General features: G+C 54.3%; 1 protein-coding gene across 1 annotated transcript in view; it reads left to right on the top strand.

Moving 5' to 3' along the window:
• The window catches only part of LOC120508906 (dual oxidase 2-like), a 24,206-nt gene extending 8,609 nt beyond the window's left edge, over window positions 1-15,597 (top strand). The window contains 30 exon segments of the mRNA XM_039722970.1: window positions 99-286; window positions 1,325-1,526; window positions 2,006-2,172; window positions 2,257-2,317; window positions 2,438-2,534; window positions 2,742-2,829; window positions 3,179-3,281; window positions 3,443-3,606; window positions 4,034-4,200; window positions 4,351-4,469; window positions 5,213-5,350; window positions 5,575-5,688; window positions 6,291-6,493; window positions 6,683-6,868; window positions 7,303-7,528; window positions 8,130-8,223; window positions 8,443-8,618; window positions 9,474-9,543; window positions 9,980-10,075; window positions 10,833-11,011; window positions 11,807-12,037; window positions 12,246-12,345; window positions 12,464-12,513; window positions 12,638-12,765; window positions 12,974-13,127; window positions 13,256-13,488; window positions 13,632-13,790; window positions 13,992-14,147; window positions 14,246-14,374; window positions 14,793-15,597. Coding sequence (XP_039578904.1) covers window positions 99-286; window positions 1,325-1,526; window positions 2,006-2,172; window positions 2,257-2,317; window positions 2,438-2,534; window positions 2,742-2,829; window positions 3,179-3,281; window positions 3,443-3,606; window positions 4,034-4,200; window positions 4,351-4,469; window positions 5,213-5,350; window positions 5,575-5,688; window positions 6,291-6,493; window positions 6,683-6,868; window positions 7,303-7,528; window positions 8,130-8,223; window positions 8,443-8,618; window positions 9,474-9,543; window positions 9,980-10,075; window positions 10,833-11,011; window positions 11,807-12,037; window positions 12,246-12,345; window positions 12,464-12,513; window positions 12,638-12,765; window positions 12,974-13,127; window positions 13,256-13,488; window positions 13,632-13,790; window positions 13,992-14,147; window positions 14,246-14,374; window positions 14,793-14,915 — 4,301 coding nt within the window. The 3' untranslated portion in view covers window positions 14,916-15,597.

Here is a 15,597-nt window from a genome sequence, read left to right as displayed (position 1 = left end):
TGCTGCACATGGTGGTCCCCTCAGCCTGCCCATGGTGTCCTGCTCCAGGTGCTGGCAGCACTCCTGGCAGCTGCTGACCACGCTTTGGTGTCTGCCAGGTTTCCACGTGCTCTTGGACATCCTGGAGACAGAGAAACCCGGCTGCCCTGCTGAGTTCCTCAACATCCACATCCCCCCTGGAGACCCCGTGTTTGACCCTGCAGGCACTGGAGATGTGGTCCTGCCCTTCCAGCGCGTCCGCTGGGCAGCAGAGACAGGACAGAGCCCCAACAACCCCCGGGAACAGGTGGGTGTGCTTTCCTCTTTCCTCTTTGCCTTTCGTCCAAATTCTTCTTCGCCCACCATCAGGCTCAGTAGCACCCAAGATAATTTTAAAAAATTTAAAAATAAAATGAGAGCGCTACTATGTCCTTAAAAAGACACATCTCTCAAGCGTTTGGACCAACTAAATGAACCCAAAGTCAACTTGCAGGTTTCACATTGAGCAATGCTAGTGAGTGCCCAGGGTCAAAGCATTTCCTGAATGAAGAAAAGGTAATTAGGCCAGTTAATAATTGCACGTTCTTTTAGGCACCAAGTCCTGTCTTTAATAATGTATCACAAAGCTGAGCTGGCATTGACAGAAAGTTGGGGTGCTTCCCCGAATTTCAGTCATTTTGGAAAATAAATCCAGGTTTTCCCCCAGTTTCTCTGGATTTTGCTGTTCTGCTTGTGTTCCCCAGATTCCTTTCATGCTAGAGATCTTCCCAGCCAAAATCACCAAAGTGAAATATCCCCCCCTGAAACTTTCATGTGACAAACCCTGAAGAGATCAGTTTAGCAAGTGATGCTTTTGTCAACATTTAAAAGCTTAAAAAATTGGAAACTCCAGCATGTTTTCAGATTAAAAATCATGTTTCCATGCAAACATTTGGCAGGGGAGATACTCAACATGCTGCCAGGACAGTGGGACTTCCTGCTGTGGGATCAGAGGGGACAGCTCTGGTGTTCCCAGTTTCCCCAGAGATGGGTTTAGTCCCCTTCCAGCCTACATAGGGACTCACAGATGTCTGCTTCTGGGCATAGTCAAAATAATTGGGGGAAAACCAATCCCAAATGTACTTTTGAAAAGCTTGTACCTGGTCTTTTCCTCTACTTGGCGCTACTTCCTAAAGAGATTGTCTGTGTATTTATTTGCTTCCTGAGAGCTCTTATTAAAATGGGATTAAAACAGACTGCTTTGCAAGAGCAAAAGAGGCAGACTGAGGCCTTCCAGACCTCATTTTTACACCTTTCCAGTGAAACCCTGGCACCTGTTAATGCCTCTTCCCTGTGCCTGCCCTAGACCAACGAGATGACGGGCTGGCTGGATGGCAGCTCCATCTACGGCCCCTCACACTCCTGGAGCGATGCCCTGAGGAGCTTCCTGGGGGGACAGCTGGCATCAGGGCCCACCAGGAGCCTCCCCAGGCAGACGGACGGGAGGGTTCCCATGTGGAAGGCACTGGATCCATCCACGGGACAGGGTGGTCCCCGAGGGATCTACGGTAAGGGTGGCATTCCAATAGTTTTTTATCCTTGATTGGGAGCACGGGGTCCCTGGAGCTGAGCCCAGCGTGGAGCCCAGGAAGGGGGAAAGGGCAGAAGATGCAGGAAGGCAGGATATATGGATCAGGAGGGCTGTGGGAGAGCAGACAGCTTCCCAAGATTTGAGCCCCAGCAAGGACACACCAGAAACTCCAGAGGCCACATGCCCAGGTGACAATGTCAAAGACCAGCTCTGATCTCAGCTCTGCTGCTGGTACAAACCCACTCGGCTTGCTTTGCATTCCTCACCTGCCCAGCATTTGGTCATGCTGGGGGCCTGGTACTCCTTCTCACTTGCTCACTTCTCACTTGGTCTGCCTGGGGAGGAAGGAAGAGTGACAAGGGATGGATCCACAGGGCTGGGTGAGCTCCTCCAGCCATGGGCAAAGCTAGACCCAGTGGTGACATCCCCCACTGATGGCCATGGTGGCTCTTGCAGACCTGGGGAGTGCCTGGGGGAACGAGAGCCCCTTCCTGCAGGCTGAGAGCATCGCCTGGTTTCGCTACCACAACCAGCTGGCCACAGCCCTGGCCCAGCAGCACCCTGCCTGGTCCGATGAGGATCTCTTCCAGCACGCTCGCAAGAGGGTCATCGCCACTTTCCAGGTGAGGGGCACGACCCCCCAGCTCTGCTGGGACCCCCAAGATCTTGCATGGTTCTGGCCCTGACCCAGCTTCCCTGTTCCCTAGAGCATTGTTCTGTACGAGTGGCTGCCAACCCTGCTGGGCACGCGGGTCCCAGAGTACCGAGGTGAGGGGGAGGCAGGCAATGGAGTGTTGGAAGCAGGGGAGGGGGACTGGGGGAGCTGGTGGGTGGGGGGGAAGAGGGAGCTTGGCCTCTTTTCCCTCCAGCCTGGCTACTGCCCCACAGGTTACCAGCAGCACCTGGACCCCAGCCTCTCTCCTGAATTTGTGGCAGCTGCGGGGCAGTTCCTGGCCACCATGGTGCCTCCAGGGGTTTACAAGAGGTAGGAGCAGCCTGGTGGGACCATGGGACTGCAGTGCCTGTGCGAGGGAGGGGATGCCCACACCGGGTGGGTGACTGGGAATGGTCTTTGTTGGGATGGTCTCTGTCCCTTCCCCATGTCCTGCCCTCGGCTGAGACAGCCAAGCCCTGGCAGCTCCGGGCAGCCCTGGCTCAGGGCTGTGTGCTCAGTCCTTCTCTGTTGCTCCAGAGACACCCAGTGCCGGTTCCAGAACGTGTCTGCCTCCGGCGCCTCGTTCCCAGCAGCGCGGCTCTGCAACAGCTACTGGAGCAGAGAGGTACCAGGGAGGGAACACCAGCGTCCTGAGGATGTGGCAGGCTGGCCAGGGGCTTCATCCCTTGCTCTGTGTTATGGGGCACTCCACAGGGGAGTGTAGGGGAAATTGGGTGCAGAGCATGACAGCCAGACAAGGTGGGAGGGATCCTCCCCATCCAGCATCCCAGCCTTCAGCTGTGGCAGGCTCAGACCTCGAGGCTGATCTGATGTGGAGAAAATGAGCCTGGAAGAGGTTCCCAATTCCCCTACACCATGAGCCTGCACCCCTGGGCACCAGTTCAGGGTTGTGGGGCTACTTTCTGTCCTCCCCTGTGCAAAGAGGAATCACTTGCTCTTCCCATGCCTGTCAGAGCCCCGGGCTGCAGCAGGCAGAAGATGTGGACAACCTCCTGCTGGGGATGAGCTCACAGATAGCAGAGCGGGAGGACAACGTTGTGGTGGAAGATCTCCAAGGTCTGTACTGCAGCTGTGCCTTGGAGGGGGACCCCCTCTCCTGAGGCTGTGCTGGGGAGGCAGGTCCCACTGCCTGCTTCATCAGCACCCAACCACACACTTCAGCCTCTCTAGTGGAGGTGCAGGGAGCCACAGGACACATGGAGCCTGTCCACCCACAGATTACTGGTATGGGCCCCTGAAGTACTCCCGCACTGACCTCGTGGCCAGCTGGATTCAGCGAGGGAGAGACTTTGGCCTGCCGACCTATAACCAAGTCCGGCAGCGTTTTGGGTTGAAACCTCTCCAAAACTGGTCAAACCTTGCCCCACACCTGGAGCCACAGGTAACAGGGAACAGATCTGGGCAAGGAATGTGTATGGGCCAACGGGTGATGGGACCTTCCAGGCAGGAACTGAATTCTACAGGAAGAGGGAGATCAGTGCGTGTCCTGCCCTGGCTGATGTTCATGCCTGCAGGGGTGTAACTGTGTAATTTCATGGCATGAATAAACCATCCTGCCCCAGTGCTACACTCCCGTGCCACCAGGCACTCTGCTCCTCCTAGAGCTGCTGTGCCCTGGGAGTGATGCTCAGTTGCTCAAGTTCAAGCCATGAGCCCGAGGCTGTGTGAGGCTCAGCATCCTCCCAGCCCACAGATGTGTGTAATGCCTGGGAAATGCACATTCCTCACACCTCCTAAGTCTTGCCAACACTTTGTGATGCCCTGGCAGAATTCCCTGTGCTCACAGATGTGTGGTGGGTTTCTCACAGGTCCTGCAGGAGGTCGCTGCCCTGTATGGCAACAACGTGGCTGGGCTGGAGCTGCTCCCTGGAGGCATGCTGGAGGCTGATGGCTCCCTCTTCTCTGCCATCATCCTGGAACAGTTTCTGCGCCTGCGTGATGGTGACAGGTTTTGGTTCGAAAACACCAAGAATGGGTAATGGCTTTGTCTCTGTGAGCTGCACTGCAAACCCCAGTAACACAGGAAAACTGGAGGAAAAAGCATCCTCCAGCTTCCTCAGTTCCCTCCTGCTGCTGGTCAGTGGCACCTTGGGCAACCATTTGTCTCCACGTCGTTTTTCCTCAGGCTGTTCACAGAGGAGGAAATCGGGGAGATCCGTAACACCACCTTTCACAGCGTCCTGACTTCTGTCACCTCTGCCACATCCACAGACCTCCAGCCCCACGTGTTCGTTTGGAGAGAGGGTGAGTGCACCCTGCAATGGGAGGGCTCAGGGGGGGAATGGCTCCTGCAAGGCAACAAGGAAAACAGAGTCATCCCAGTGACACAGCTGGTGAGTAAATGGCACAGAGAACACATCAGGTTTAGAGTTTCTCAGCCTCACACCTGCTATGACCAGGAAAAACTAGAAAAATGAAGAAAAAATGCAAGGGTTGCTTGTGAGCAAGACGTTGATGCATGATGCAGATGTTGAAAGAGGGCTATAGTGCAGGCAGGCATGATCCCAAGGGGAAAATGCATATTACTTTTGGCAAAATGCCTTTTCCTCTTGGAATCTTGCCACATCTTCCCATTTACTGTAAGCATTACATTTGGGCAACGTTCCAGACCTTGCAAGGTGCTTTTGTTCCCTTGGTGTGCGTTCCTTGTAATCACACCAGGAGGACTTCCTGGATTTGCAGCATCCAGATGAGTGTAGGCTCTGAGCCCCAGATTGCTGTGGCCCAGGTGCCTCTTGGTCAGCCCATCCCAGCAGCAGAGGTGATGATGCTGAACCTCCAGAGCACTTGAGCCCAGTTCTGTGCTTGGTTTGCTGTGGCAGGCAAAAGTTGAACCCAAACCCAAAGGCTGTCCCCAAGGTGTGGGGTTTAAATCAAGCACCCCATCACTCAGCCATGACCCCCATCAACATTTTAACCACCGGGGGGTGATGCAGGTGAGCTGGGTACAAGGTCAGTGACACTCACAGCCTGTTTCCCCCTTGCAGGGGACCCATGCCCCCAGCCCCAGCAGCTGACAGCTCAGCACCTGGCCAACTGCACGCCCATGGTGGTGCTGGACTACTTCGCAGGCAGCGGCGCAGGCTTCGGGATCATCATCGTCGTCCTCTGCTGTCTGCCCCTGGGTTTGTCATTCTGTTTCCTCTTCCTGTCACCCTCCTCCTCTTCCACCTCTGCACCAGAGAAAGGGGCTGAGTGCCCAGGGACAAAGCACCTCCCAGCTGGAGCTGCTGAGTCCCGGTCTCTGCTGAGGTGCTTGGGCTGGCAGGGTCCTTGGGCACCAGGAGGGAGCCAAGAGGGGAAAGGAGCTCCGTGATCTCTCATGCCCCCTTCTCCCTTGTGTCCCCAGTGACTCTGTTTGTTGCCTGGGTTGTTGCTGCTTTCCGCAAGAGAGATTTCCAGAAGCTGCAAAGGCAGCAGGGCACCAGCGTGCGCAGGGAGGTGTCCGGCGAGGCCATACACGGTGAGGTGGCACTGCCAGCCCCGCGGTGGCATCTGCTGCTGCTGCTGCTCAGCCAGGGCACACACTGGGGCAGGGCTGCGCCTGGGCTTGCACCCAGATGGGATGTAGGGAGGAACTGTTTCCCCAGAAACACAGTCAAGCAGTGGAACAGGGAGTCCAGAGAGCTTGGTAGCCCATCCTATCCAAGAGCTGACCAGACACAGCATTGAGCAGACTGACCTGTGGCTGGTCCTACTTTGGGCAGGGGGTTGGGCAAGATACCCTTCCAACCTGAGTCATTTCCCACCTATGCCCCTCTAATTCCAATCCTCCCAGACCACACCTTGCCTGAAGGAAACCTGTGTAGAGCAATTGCAGCAGTAGCTCCAGGACAGGGACAGTATCTCCTCACTCTGCACACTGGAAAAATCCTGCCTCCCTGCTCCATAGTCTGTACTCCTCCTGTGTCCATGTGCTTGAGCTCTGCAGCGAGGAGATCATCCTTACTCCTTTAAGAAGAGACCTTCCTGGTCATGAAATCACTCCCAAACTGCCTCTCAGTGAAGGAGGTTCTGAGATGAGTAGGAACCTTTCCAGCTGAGTCTTGTGTTTTCTCCCACCAGCCATGGAGTGGCATGGGCCCAAGACAGACAACTGTCCTGTCTACATTCAGTTCCAAGCTGACAAAGTGCTCAAAGTGCTGGACAGCAGAGGGTCTGTGCTCCGGAGCATCAACCTGAAAGCCCAGCAAAGAGTGGAGGTGATCCTCTCCAACAACAGAGGGAACAAAGCTCTGCTCCTGAAGAGCCCCAAGGAGTACGACCTGGTGAGTGCCATGGTGCCTGGGTGATGACAGCTTCCCCTGCACCCTCCACAGTCCTCTGCACCACTTAGCACCCCTGGGAGCACTGTAAGGCCTTGAAGGGAGGTTGTGGCCTCCTGAGAACCACCAGATCCAATAAAACCGTGGAGCTGAGCCTCTGGTGATCACAGCCAGTCTGCGGGTCCTTTGCAGGTGCTGCTCTTCAATGAGGAGGCCGAGAGGAGCACCTTTGTTGGGAAGCTAGGAGACTACTTGAAGGAGAGCAGATTTGACCTGCATCTGTCTGAGATGAAGGAGCAGAGCCTGATGAAACGCGCAGTCACCCAGGAGCAGAGAAAACAAATTCTAGAGACCTTCTTCAGGCACCTGTTTGCTCAGGTGTGTAGAGGTGTAGCAAGCCCTGATGTGTGGGGGAAGGTATTTCTGTATTGATTAAGCAATGAACATTGGGGCTGGTGCTTTCTGGAAGAGCTGGTAAGCCCCACACAAGGAAGCTGCCAATACTTCCAAGAAATACATTTTCCTTTGTAGAAGACAAAGGGAGATCTCCTGCAGTGATACGAGTGTCTATAGTGGCAAAGAGATTACTGGGTGATGTAACAGGTCTCCAGAGTGGTCAGTCACGTGGAGTGTGAAAAGTCACATTGTGTAGGGGAAAGACACGGGACATTCTCCTTGGTATCTGCCATGAGTTTTGTGCCAGGGAGCCACCAGTCTTTGTGCAATAGGTCAGAAAGGAAACACCAGCCTTGTGGTGTTTCACAGCTCTGCCATCACTCACAGAGTTTCTTTTTGTGGGACACAACCTGCAGGTGCTGGAAATCAACAGGTCTGATGCTGGGGAGCTCAGCTTTGAATCTTCACAGAAGGCAAAGGAGTCTCTGACCTGTGAGCTGAGCAGGGCTGAGTTTGCTGAAGCCCTGGGGCTCAAAGAGCACTCCATGTTCGTGGAGTCCATGTTCTCCCTGGCTGACAAGGATGGCAATGGCTACATCTCCTTTCGGGAGTTCCTGGACATCTTGGTGGTCTTCATGAAAGGTGGGAGCTGGAGCTGGTTAATGCCCCTGTCAGCTGCCCTTGGACCTGTTTCTAGGCACTGTCAGAGTGGAGGACAGGATTCACACAGCAGGTCAACCTGTAGACACTGCTACAGGTTAAAATTTCCTTCACTCAGGACAGCTTCAGCTTGGGTTATGGGCCATGATAATGTAATTGTGTTTTCTGGAAGATGGTTCATGAGGGGAGCTGTCTTCCACCACCACAGACATGTCAGCCCTTTCTCCTGAAGGGCCTGTGCATCCTGTACCTGGGAGGTCATAGCAACTGTGTCTGATACCTGATCCTCCCTAAATGACCACTGAACAGGGGATTCACAGGAGGAGGTGTTGAATGCCAGATTCAATCAAAACAACCCCCAGAAAAATCATTGCTCTGCAAAAGCACACTTTGACTTTGAAAAATAATGCACAACAAAGAATGTGTGTCTACCCAATATTTCACCTTGTATTTGAGAAAGTCAAGTGGAAGGGTGAGGCTCCACTGCTGCAGGGTCCAGACACTCAAAACCAACATGTGAAATAATCTTTGTTGATGAAAATAGGATCTTGTTCTTACTTTGCCTCTTCCTCTCCCCCACCAGGGTCCCCAGAGGAGAAGTCCAAGGTGATGTTCAGGATGTATGACATTGATGAGAATGGATTCCTCTCCAAGGAGGAGTTTCTGAGGATGCTCAGGTACTCTCCCTCCTCTCTCCTAATGTTCTCACAATGTTTGTAGACATGTTTTCACAATGTTTGTAGACATGTCTTCACAAGCAAGTCCCAGTTTCTGTGCTTCTGTGCACCATGGACTCCACAGTTGCAACCAAGAGCCCATTTCTCCCATGAAACTGGTCTGGGACTCTGCTCTGTGTTATCTGAGGGCCTCAGCTGGTGTTCCCATCTCGCCTCCAGGTCCTTCATTGAGATCTCCAACAACTGCCTGTCCAGAGAACAGGCAGAGCAGGTGACCGAGTCCATGTTCCGGGCCTCGGGGTTTCAGGACAGGGATGAGCTGACGTGGGAGAATTTCCATTACATGCTGCGGGACCACGACAGCGAGCTCCGGCTCACCCAGCTCTGCGTCAAAGGTCAGTGGCACCAGCACTGGGACAGCCCAGGTGCTGCAAGGCTGCAGGCAACGGGCACCACCCAGCATGGAACTCTCAAATCCTGCCCTCTTGGGGTCTTTGCTGTCTGGATGACTCTGAGAGTCCCTTTTTCCCAGCTTGATGTTGGAAGAAAGAGTCGGGATTCTTTGGCTCTGGTTCACAAGGTTGTTTATTATCTATTATCTAAAATATTTTCTCTCGGACCCGCAGAGGTCTGATCTGCAGGTCTGTCAAGGGCACCCTCCCCACCCCCTGGGCTGGTGTTGTCTATTTTTACTAAAAACTACATGTACTTTATTTTCAATTATTTTCCAATACCTATCACCTATGTTAGACTGTCTACTTCTACTCTAAACCAATCTAAAAATGCCACCATCACCACCAAAAAAATAGAAGTTAAAAAACAAAACAAAGAACATCCAAATTCCTCCATCTTAAGACTCCAAACCCCCGTTCTAAAAATCCCAAAATTCTACTTTTCACCCTGTGACAACTAATATTATGATACTTAAAATTTTATGACTTGTAATTCTTCATAAAAAATTAGTCATTTACTCCATAAATCAAAATCAAAGTCACAATACCTCTGGCTGCATGCCACAGTTTCAGGACCCCCTGCCAGAAACTCATGCCATCCAAGACAATCCAAAAGACGTCCTGAGTTCCAACACTGGCCCATCAGTCTCCCCACCTCAGCTGCAGTACCGGGGCATCAGCTGTTCCTTCATGTGTGACATGTTTGGATCACTTCAGAGTTTTTCCCTGCCAACAGGAGAGTCCTAAACTTTGTCTTGCGTCTTCTGAGTGGCTGTTTGTCCTTTTGTCTCCTCAAAGGAATCCCTGAGGTCTCCAAGCAAAATCTGCACAACTGTGTCTCCTTCATAAAAAAGAGCGAGCCAAAAGGGTGAGCTCCCTTCCTCGGTGTCACTGTTGCTATTCCTTCTCTTGCTGCCCTGGCTCACATCTATCCTCCACCCCAAGCTTTCCAACAAATGCTCCCAGCAGATGTTGGAGCTCCCAGTGCTGGGGAAGGGCTGGGAGGTGCATGCTGCAGTGGGGCTGCTCTCCTCCTCCCCAGGCACAGAAGGGAGGAATTGCCTCCTGCAGAGCCTGTTGCATCCTCTGTGTGGAGGGGGATCCTGCATTGCTCTTCAGATGGAGGGGTTATCTTGGAGTGAATCCAGACCATGTGCTATTGGAATTAATGCAGGCAGGCTTGTGGAAAAGAGCTGGACATGTTCCCAGCTGAGCCTGAGATGGGAAGTGGAGAAAAGGGGAAAATTTCGGCAAGCAGTTCTAGTAAATAGAACTGTGGGCTAGACATAGCTCTGTTTTCACAGAACCATCTCAGAGGAGAAGAAAGACCCAAATCTGGACACTGTGAGTCACTACATGGAGCGAAAAGGCCAGGAACTGAGGAAGAGACCAGGAAGAAAGTGAGTCCCCTCACCAGCTGTGCCTCTGGGGCTCGGGCTACTCCTGTTTGCTGTTTCTCACACCTCCATCTCAGATTGGGTAGCCCTCCAGGCAAATGTCACTGCTCCAAGGAGGCACTCCTTGACCAAGGAGCTACAGAAAGAATCCCATCTTGGCAGGACAGTGCCATGGCTGGGTCTGGGTCATGTGCCTCTGCAAAAAAAAAACGACAAACAAACTCCAAACAGATGAAGTGGCCAACTCCAGAGATTGGCATAGTGGCTTTTAGAGAAGGGTCTTGTCTGACAGTTCCTGCCTGCGCTCCTCTGCTTCTTGGGCTGCTGCTGGTTCACCTGGGCTGCCTACAAGAGCTGCAGGAGACAACTTGGTCCTTCCTGCTGTGGCAGCAGCAAGTATTTGTTCAAGGAAGCAGTTCAGCTGCTGTTATTGATGGGCAGAATATCTTGGTTTGCCTTAATTGCACCAATTAAGGAAGTTCCCCTTTTGCAGATAATTTTTTGATGGCTGAATATGACTATGAAATTTACAGTTCTCATCTACAGTTTCATTTGTGAGTCACTGCCTCCACGTTTGCTGCCAGCTTTTGAAGGCATTGTAGAGCAGGCTGACCTGAGATCACCCTCAGATGGTGTGCTCTGCAGGTCACCCCTGCCACTGATGTGCAAGAGTACTTTAAAAGGAAACCCAAACCTGGGCGCTGAGCCACTCCTTGCCAGGAAACCCTCACGGTGACACCAGCACTCCTGTGTTTGCCAGGGTGAACCAGTACCAGCTGCGCCTGTACACGGAAGCACAACGGAAGAAGTACGAGAGGAACAGAGTCCAGCAGAAGATCCAGGAGTTCAAGCGCTTCGTGGAGAATTACCGGCGCCACATCGTCTGTGTCATCCTCTTCTCCGCCGTCACCGCCGGCGTCTTTGCCGAGAGAGCCTACTGTGAGTGCCCACCCTGCCCTGCCGGGGGCCGTGCTGGTCGCCTGGGGCATGGTGGGGACTTGCCTGGCACAAATTTGGCAACCGTGTCAGTCCTCCCCTGGCGTGAGTCCCCAAAGGTTGGAATGGATCTCTGGAAGGGTCTGGTGTAACGCCCTGCCCAGAGAAAACCCTTTTCCAAAGCTGAATGAGGCTGCTGGAGGCCTTGTCTAGAGAAGGTGTGAAGAGTTCCAAGGCGGGTGACTCCACCGCCTTGCTGGGCCTGTGCTGGTTTTTGACCATCCTCCCTGTGGAGAATTTCAAGAATTCAAACCTGAGTTTTCTATAGTGAAACTCATGCTCTTGCCTCACATCCTTCCACCTTGCATCCCTGAGAAAGACTTCCTCTGTGCACCCATGAGATGGCTGCAGACAGCCAGCTTCCCTGACCCATCTCCTCCAGCCTGAACAAGCCCATTTCCCTCAGCCTTTCCCTTACATAGACATAGCTCCCTGATGTCCTCCAGCTCCCACCCATCCTGGTGGTCTCCACTGGTCTCATTCCAGTTTATGGACACCTCTTATATTGGATTCGCCATCTGAGGCCACAGTCCCAAGTTGCAGATTTCCAGGTGGACATTCTCCTCCCTGGATCTCCAAGGACACTGTCATCCAGCAGTTCTGGGTCATTGTGCCCCTTTCCCCACACAAACCCATCCCTGGTGTCCTGTTTTTGGTGGAGCCACACAGGTGGCTGTCCCCTTGCTGCAGGAAAGGTGATGGCCCTCAGCGCTCACCCCCGCCGCTCTCTCTCCCCAGATTATGCCTTTGCATCCCCCAGCACTGGAATTGCACAGACCACCTTCGTGGGGATCATCATCTCCCGGGGCTCAGCTGCCTCCATCTCCTTCATGTACTCCTACATCCTGCTTACCATGTGCCGCAACCTCATCACCGTCCTGCGGGAGACCTTCCTCAACCACTACATCCCCTTCGACGCCGCCGTCGACTTCCACCGCTGGATTGCCATGGCAGCCCTGATTTTCTCAGGTAGGAGGGCTGCTGGGGGATTGCCAGCCAGCAGCAGAGGACCAGCCCATCACACATGGCAGGACCAGGCAGAAGCTTAAGGACCTTGCAGAGACAGAGATGCCCTCCACTACAGAAAGCCCTGGGTGCCTGGGGATATCAGCAGAGTCTGACACATCTCCATCCACATCAAGTGATGCTTCTTTCTCCGTGTTTTTGTCCCTTACAGTGCTCCACACTGCAGGTCACGTAGTGAATGTCTACATCTTCTCAGTCACACCTCTCAGTGTGCTGTCCTGCCTCTTCTCCACTGTCTTTACCAATGATGGGTAGGTGGAATTTGAAGCAGAGTCCAGACAAGGGTGTCCTGGGCATGGACAGAAGTGAAAATGGAAACCATTAGTTCCTTCTGGTCACTCCATGGTGCAATCTCTTGTCCTTCTCCAGGTCACAGCTCCCACAGAAGTATTACTGGTGGTTCTTCCAGACTGTTCCAGGTGAGAACACCTAGCAGACAGACCTGCACACCTGTGTCCAGGATGGGCAGCCCTCTGCCCCGTCCAGCCAGACCCCCTGTGGGGCTGCCCTGTTCTCCCCCACACTCAACTCTTCCTCTCACAGGCATGACGGGAGTGCTGCTGCTCGTGGTCCTTGCTGTGATGTACGTGTTTGCCACACGCCACTTCCGGCGCGTCAGCTTTCAGGGCTTTTGGATCACTCACCACCTCTACATGCTGCTCTACATCCTGGTAAAGGATTTGGGCTGGAAGGGAGGGGTGGTGCTGGTGCACTGCAAGCCTGTAGGTGAAGTCAGTGCAGCTGATGAGATGGAATAGCTCGGGGCAGTCCCAAGGGAGATGGTAGCCCCAGTGCTGGCTCCCCATTGCTGTTGAGCTGCCCCCAAATCATCCCTGGGGTGATGACTCGCCTTGCTAAAGGGTTCTGCTCCCTGCCCAGGTTATCATCCACGGCAGCTACGCACTGATCCAGCAGCCCCGTTTCTACATCTACTTCATCATCCCAGCTCTCATCTACAGTGCAGACAAGCTGTACAGCCTGAGCAGGAAGAAGGTGGAGATCAGCGTGGTGAAAGCCGAGCTCCTGCCCTCAGGTACCACAACATCCCTGGCCACACAGCACCAGCCCAGGCTCCCCACAAGAGCATCAGGGGCCACAGTGATGCAGGAACACCAACTCCTCATCTCCAGCTTAACGGAGCCCCCTCCCATCTCCCCCCAGGCGTGACCCACCTGCAGTTCCAGCGGCCACAGGACTTTGACTACAAGTCTGGGCAGTGGGTGCGCATCGCCTGCGTGGGGCTGGGCACCACGGAGTACCACCCCTTCACGCTGACCTCGGCCCCGCACGACGACACGCTGAGCCTGCACATCCGCGCCGTGGGGCCCTGGACCACCCGCCTGCGGGAGCTCTACTCGCCCAAGAACCTGGCCCTCCTCGGCACACTGCCCAAGGTGAGCCCCGCACAGGGTGTCACCCAGGGGCACCTCTGAGGCCAAAGCAAAGGGTTGTGCAAGCCTGAGGCACTTCTGCAGCCCTGGGGGCTTCCAAGACCTGGGCAAGCAGAGATTTCTGCTAACAGCTGACTCCCTTCCAGCTCTACCTGGACGGGCCCTTTGGGGAGGGCCACCAGGAGTGGAACAAGTTTGAGGTGTCGGTGTTGGTGGGAGGAGGCATCGGGGTGACTCCCTTCGCATCCATTCTCAAGGACCTGGTCTTCAAGTCATCCATAAACTCCAAGCTGCTGTGTAAGAAGGTAAGAGTGTCTGAAAGACAAGGCCCCCTGAGAGGTTGGACTCAATGATTTCAGAGATCTACTCCAACCTAATTGATTCTGTGATTCTAAAATGCCTCTCCTGCTGCTGGTGGTGTCTTTGGGGCTAAAATCCTCTGTGGAGTCTGTAGAGATTCATAAGGATGCTGGCCCCACTCTGGGCCTCATTCCAATGTGCCACAGATCTACTTCATCTGGGTGACGCGCACGCAGCGGCAGTTCGAGTGGCTGACGGACATCATCCGGGAGGTGGAAGAATCCGACAAGAACGGCTTGGTCTCTGTGCACATCTACATCACTCAGCTGGCTGAGAAGTTCGATCTGCGCACCACCATGCTGGTGAGCCTGGGCATCCAAGGGGGAGGATGCCAGCCGTGCCATGCCAGGCTCTGCAGGGCCATGCTGGGCCATCTGACGTGCACCAATCTCTCTTTCAGTACATCTGTGAGCGGCACTTCCAGAAGGTGCTGAACAAGAGCCTGTTCACGGGGCTGCGCTCCATCACGCACTTTGGGCGCCCTCCCTTCGTGCCCTTTTTCAGCTCGCTGCAGGAGGTGCACCCTGAGGTCAGTGTCGGGCTGGGGACAGCAGGAGGTGCAGCCACTGGCCATTGTGGAGGACTGGTCCCAGCCTGTGCCCACGGGCCTGGAGACCTCGGTGGCATCTGCACCAAGAACAGAGTGGAAGGGGAATGAATCCTGTTTTCCCTCTGGAGTCAGGCTGAGCTGCAGGAGTCAGCAAAGCCCCACACCAACCAAACACCCCCTGCTACTGCAGGAACCTGACCTGAGCTGGGGAGCTCCCATCCTTCCTCCATGGCCCTGGCAGCTCCATGGGAACGTGACAACCTCCCCAAAAGCCTCTGGAGGCTGAGACAGACTGCTCGGCCAGCACCCATGCCCCAAGCTGTCAGAGAGCAAGGGGGGCTGCACTGTGGGGGGAACTGTGCTGCAGTCTGACCCCTCTGGCTCCCTCCTTCCCCAGGTGCACAAGATTGGGGTGTTCAGCTGTGGCCCGCCCGGGATGACGAAGAGCGTGGAGCAGGCCTGCCGGCAGATGAACAAGAGGGACCAGACCTACTTTGCACATCACTACGAGAATTTCTGACCCTACCCCACACTGTTCCAACTCTGGGTGCAGCTGCATTTTCTCACTCCAGCACCTAGCAGCAACGCTTCCAGCAGCCAGGCTCCCACCCAGCACTCTCCCCTGGTGAAAGCCATCCACAGCTGAGTGCAGGGATACTGAGACCCACAGAGCAGAGAGCTGTGTGCTGGTAAAGCCTTGCCATCCCAGCACTGCCCTACATGGCCCCAGTGTGAGCCCCTGAGCCCTGCTGCCATCCACACATCCCTGCAGCCCAGGGTCATGCTGGTGTGTCCCAATCCAGAAAACCCACTGTTGGAGTTAAACCCAGCTCTGCCTCCTTCATCAGACAGCACAGAGCTTCTGCTGTGCTGGGGGGCTCAGGGAGTGTCTCTGACCAGCTTTGGGGAGCAGCTTGGTGCCTGCACAGCCTGAATTCACAGCACTTTGTTCCAAGACCCACGTGGTGAGCAGATGGGGTGGGGAGCCAGCAAGCTCCCTGCTATCCCTCTTCTTGAAACAGCTCTCCTCACAAACTCTTCAGTGCCTGCTTGTAAAATCTCTGAGCCTTCCCTGGGTTTGCATAAGGCCTTAGTTGTGTTTTCATTAGCTTCTTCCAGCAGTGTCATCCTTTGATCAGGAATCAGTTGTACTTGTTTAAGTAATGCCTGGCTTTGCATCACTGCTACTTTTGCAAGCTGTG

Source organism: Passer montanus, unplaced genomic scaffold, assembly GCF_014805655.1.
Source record: "Passer montanus isolate IOZ18808 unplaced genomic scaffold, ASM1480565v1 scaffold5, whole genome shotgun sequence".
NCBI lineage: Eukaryota > Metazoa > Chordata > Aves > Passeriformes > Passeridae > Passer > Passer montanus.
This window is presented reverse-complemented; position numbering and strand designations above follow the sequence as displayed.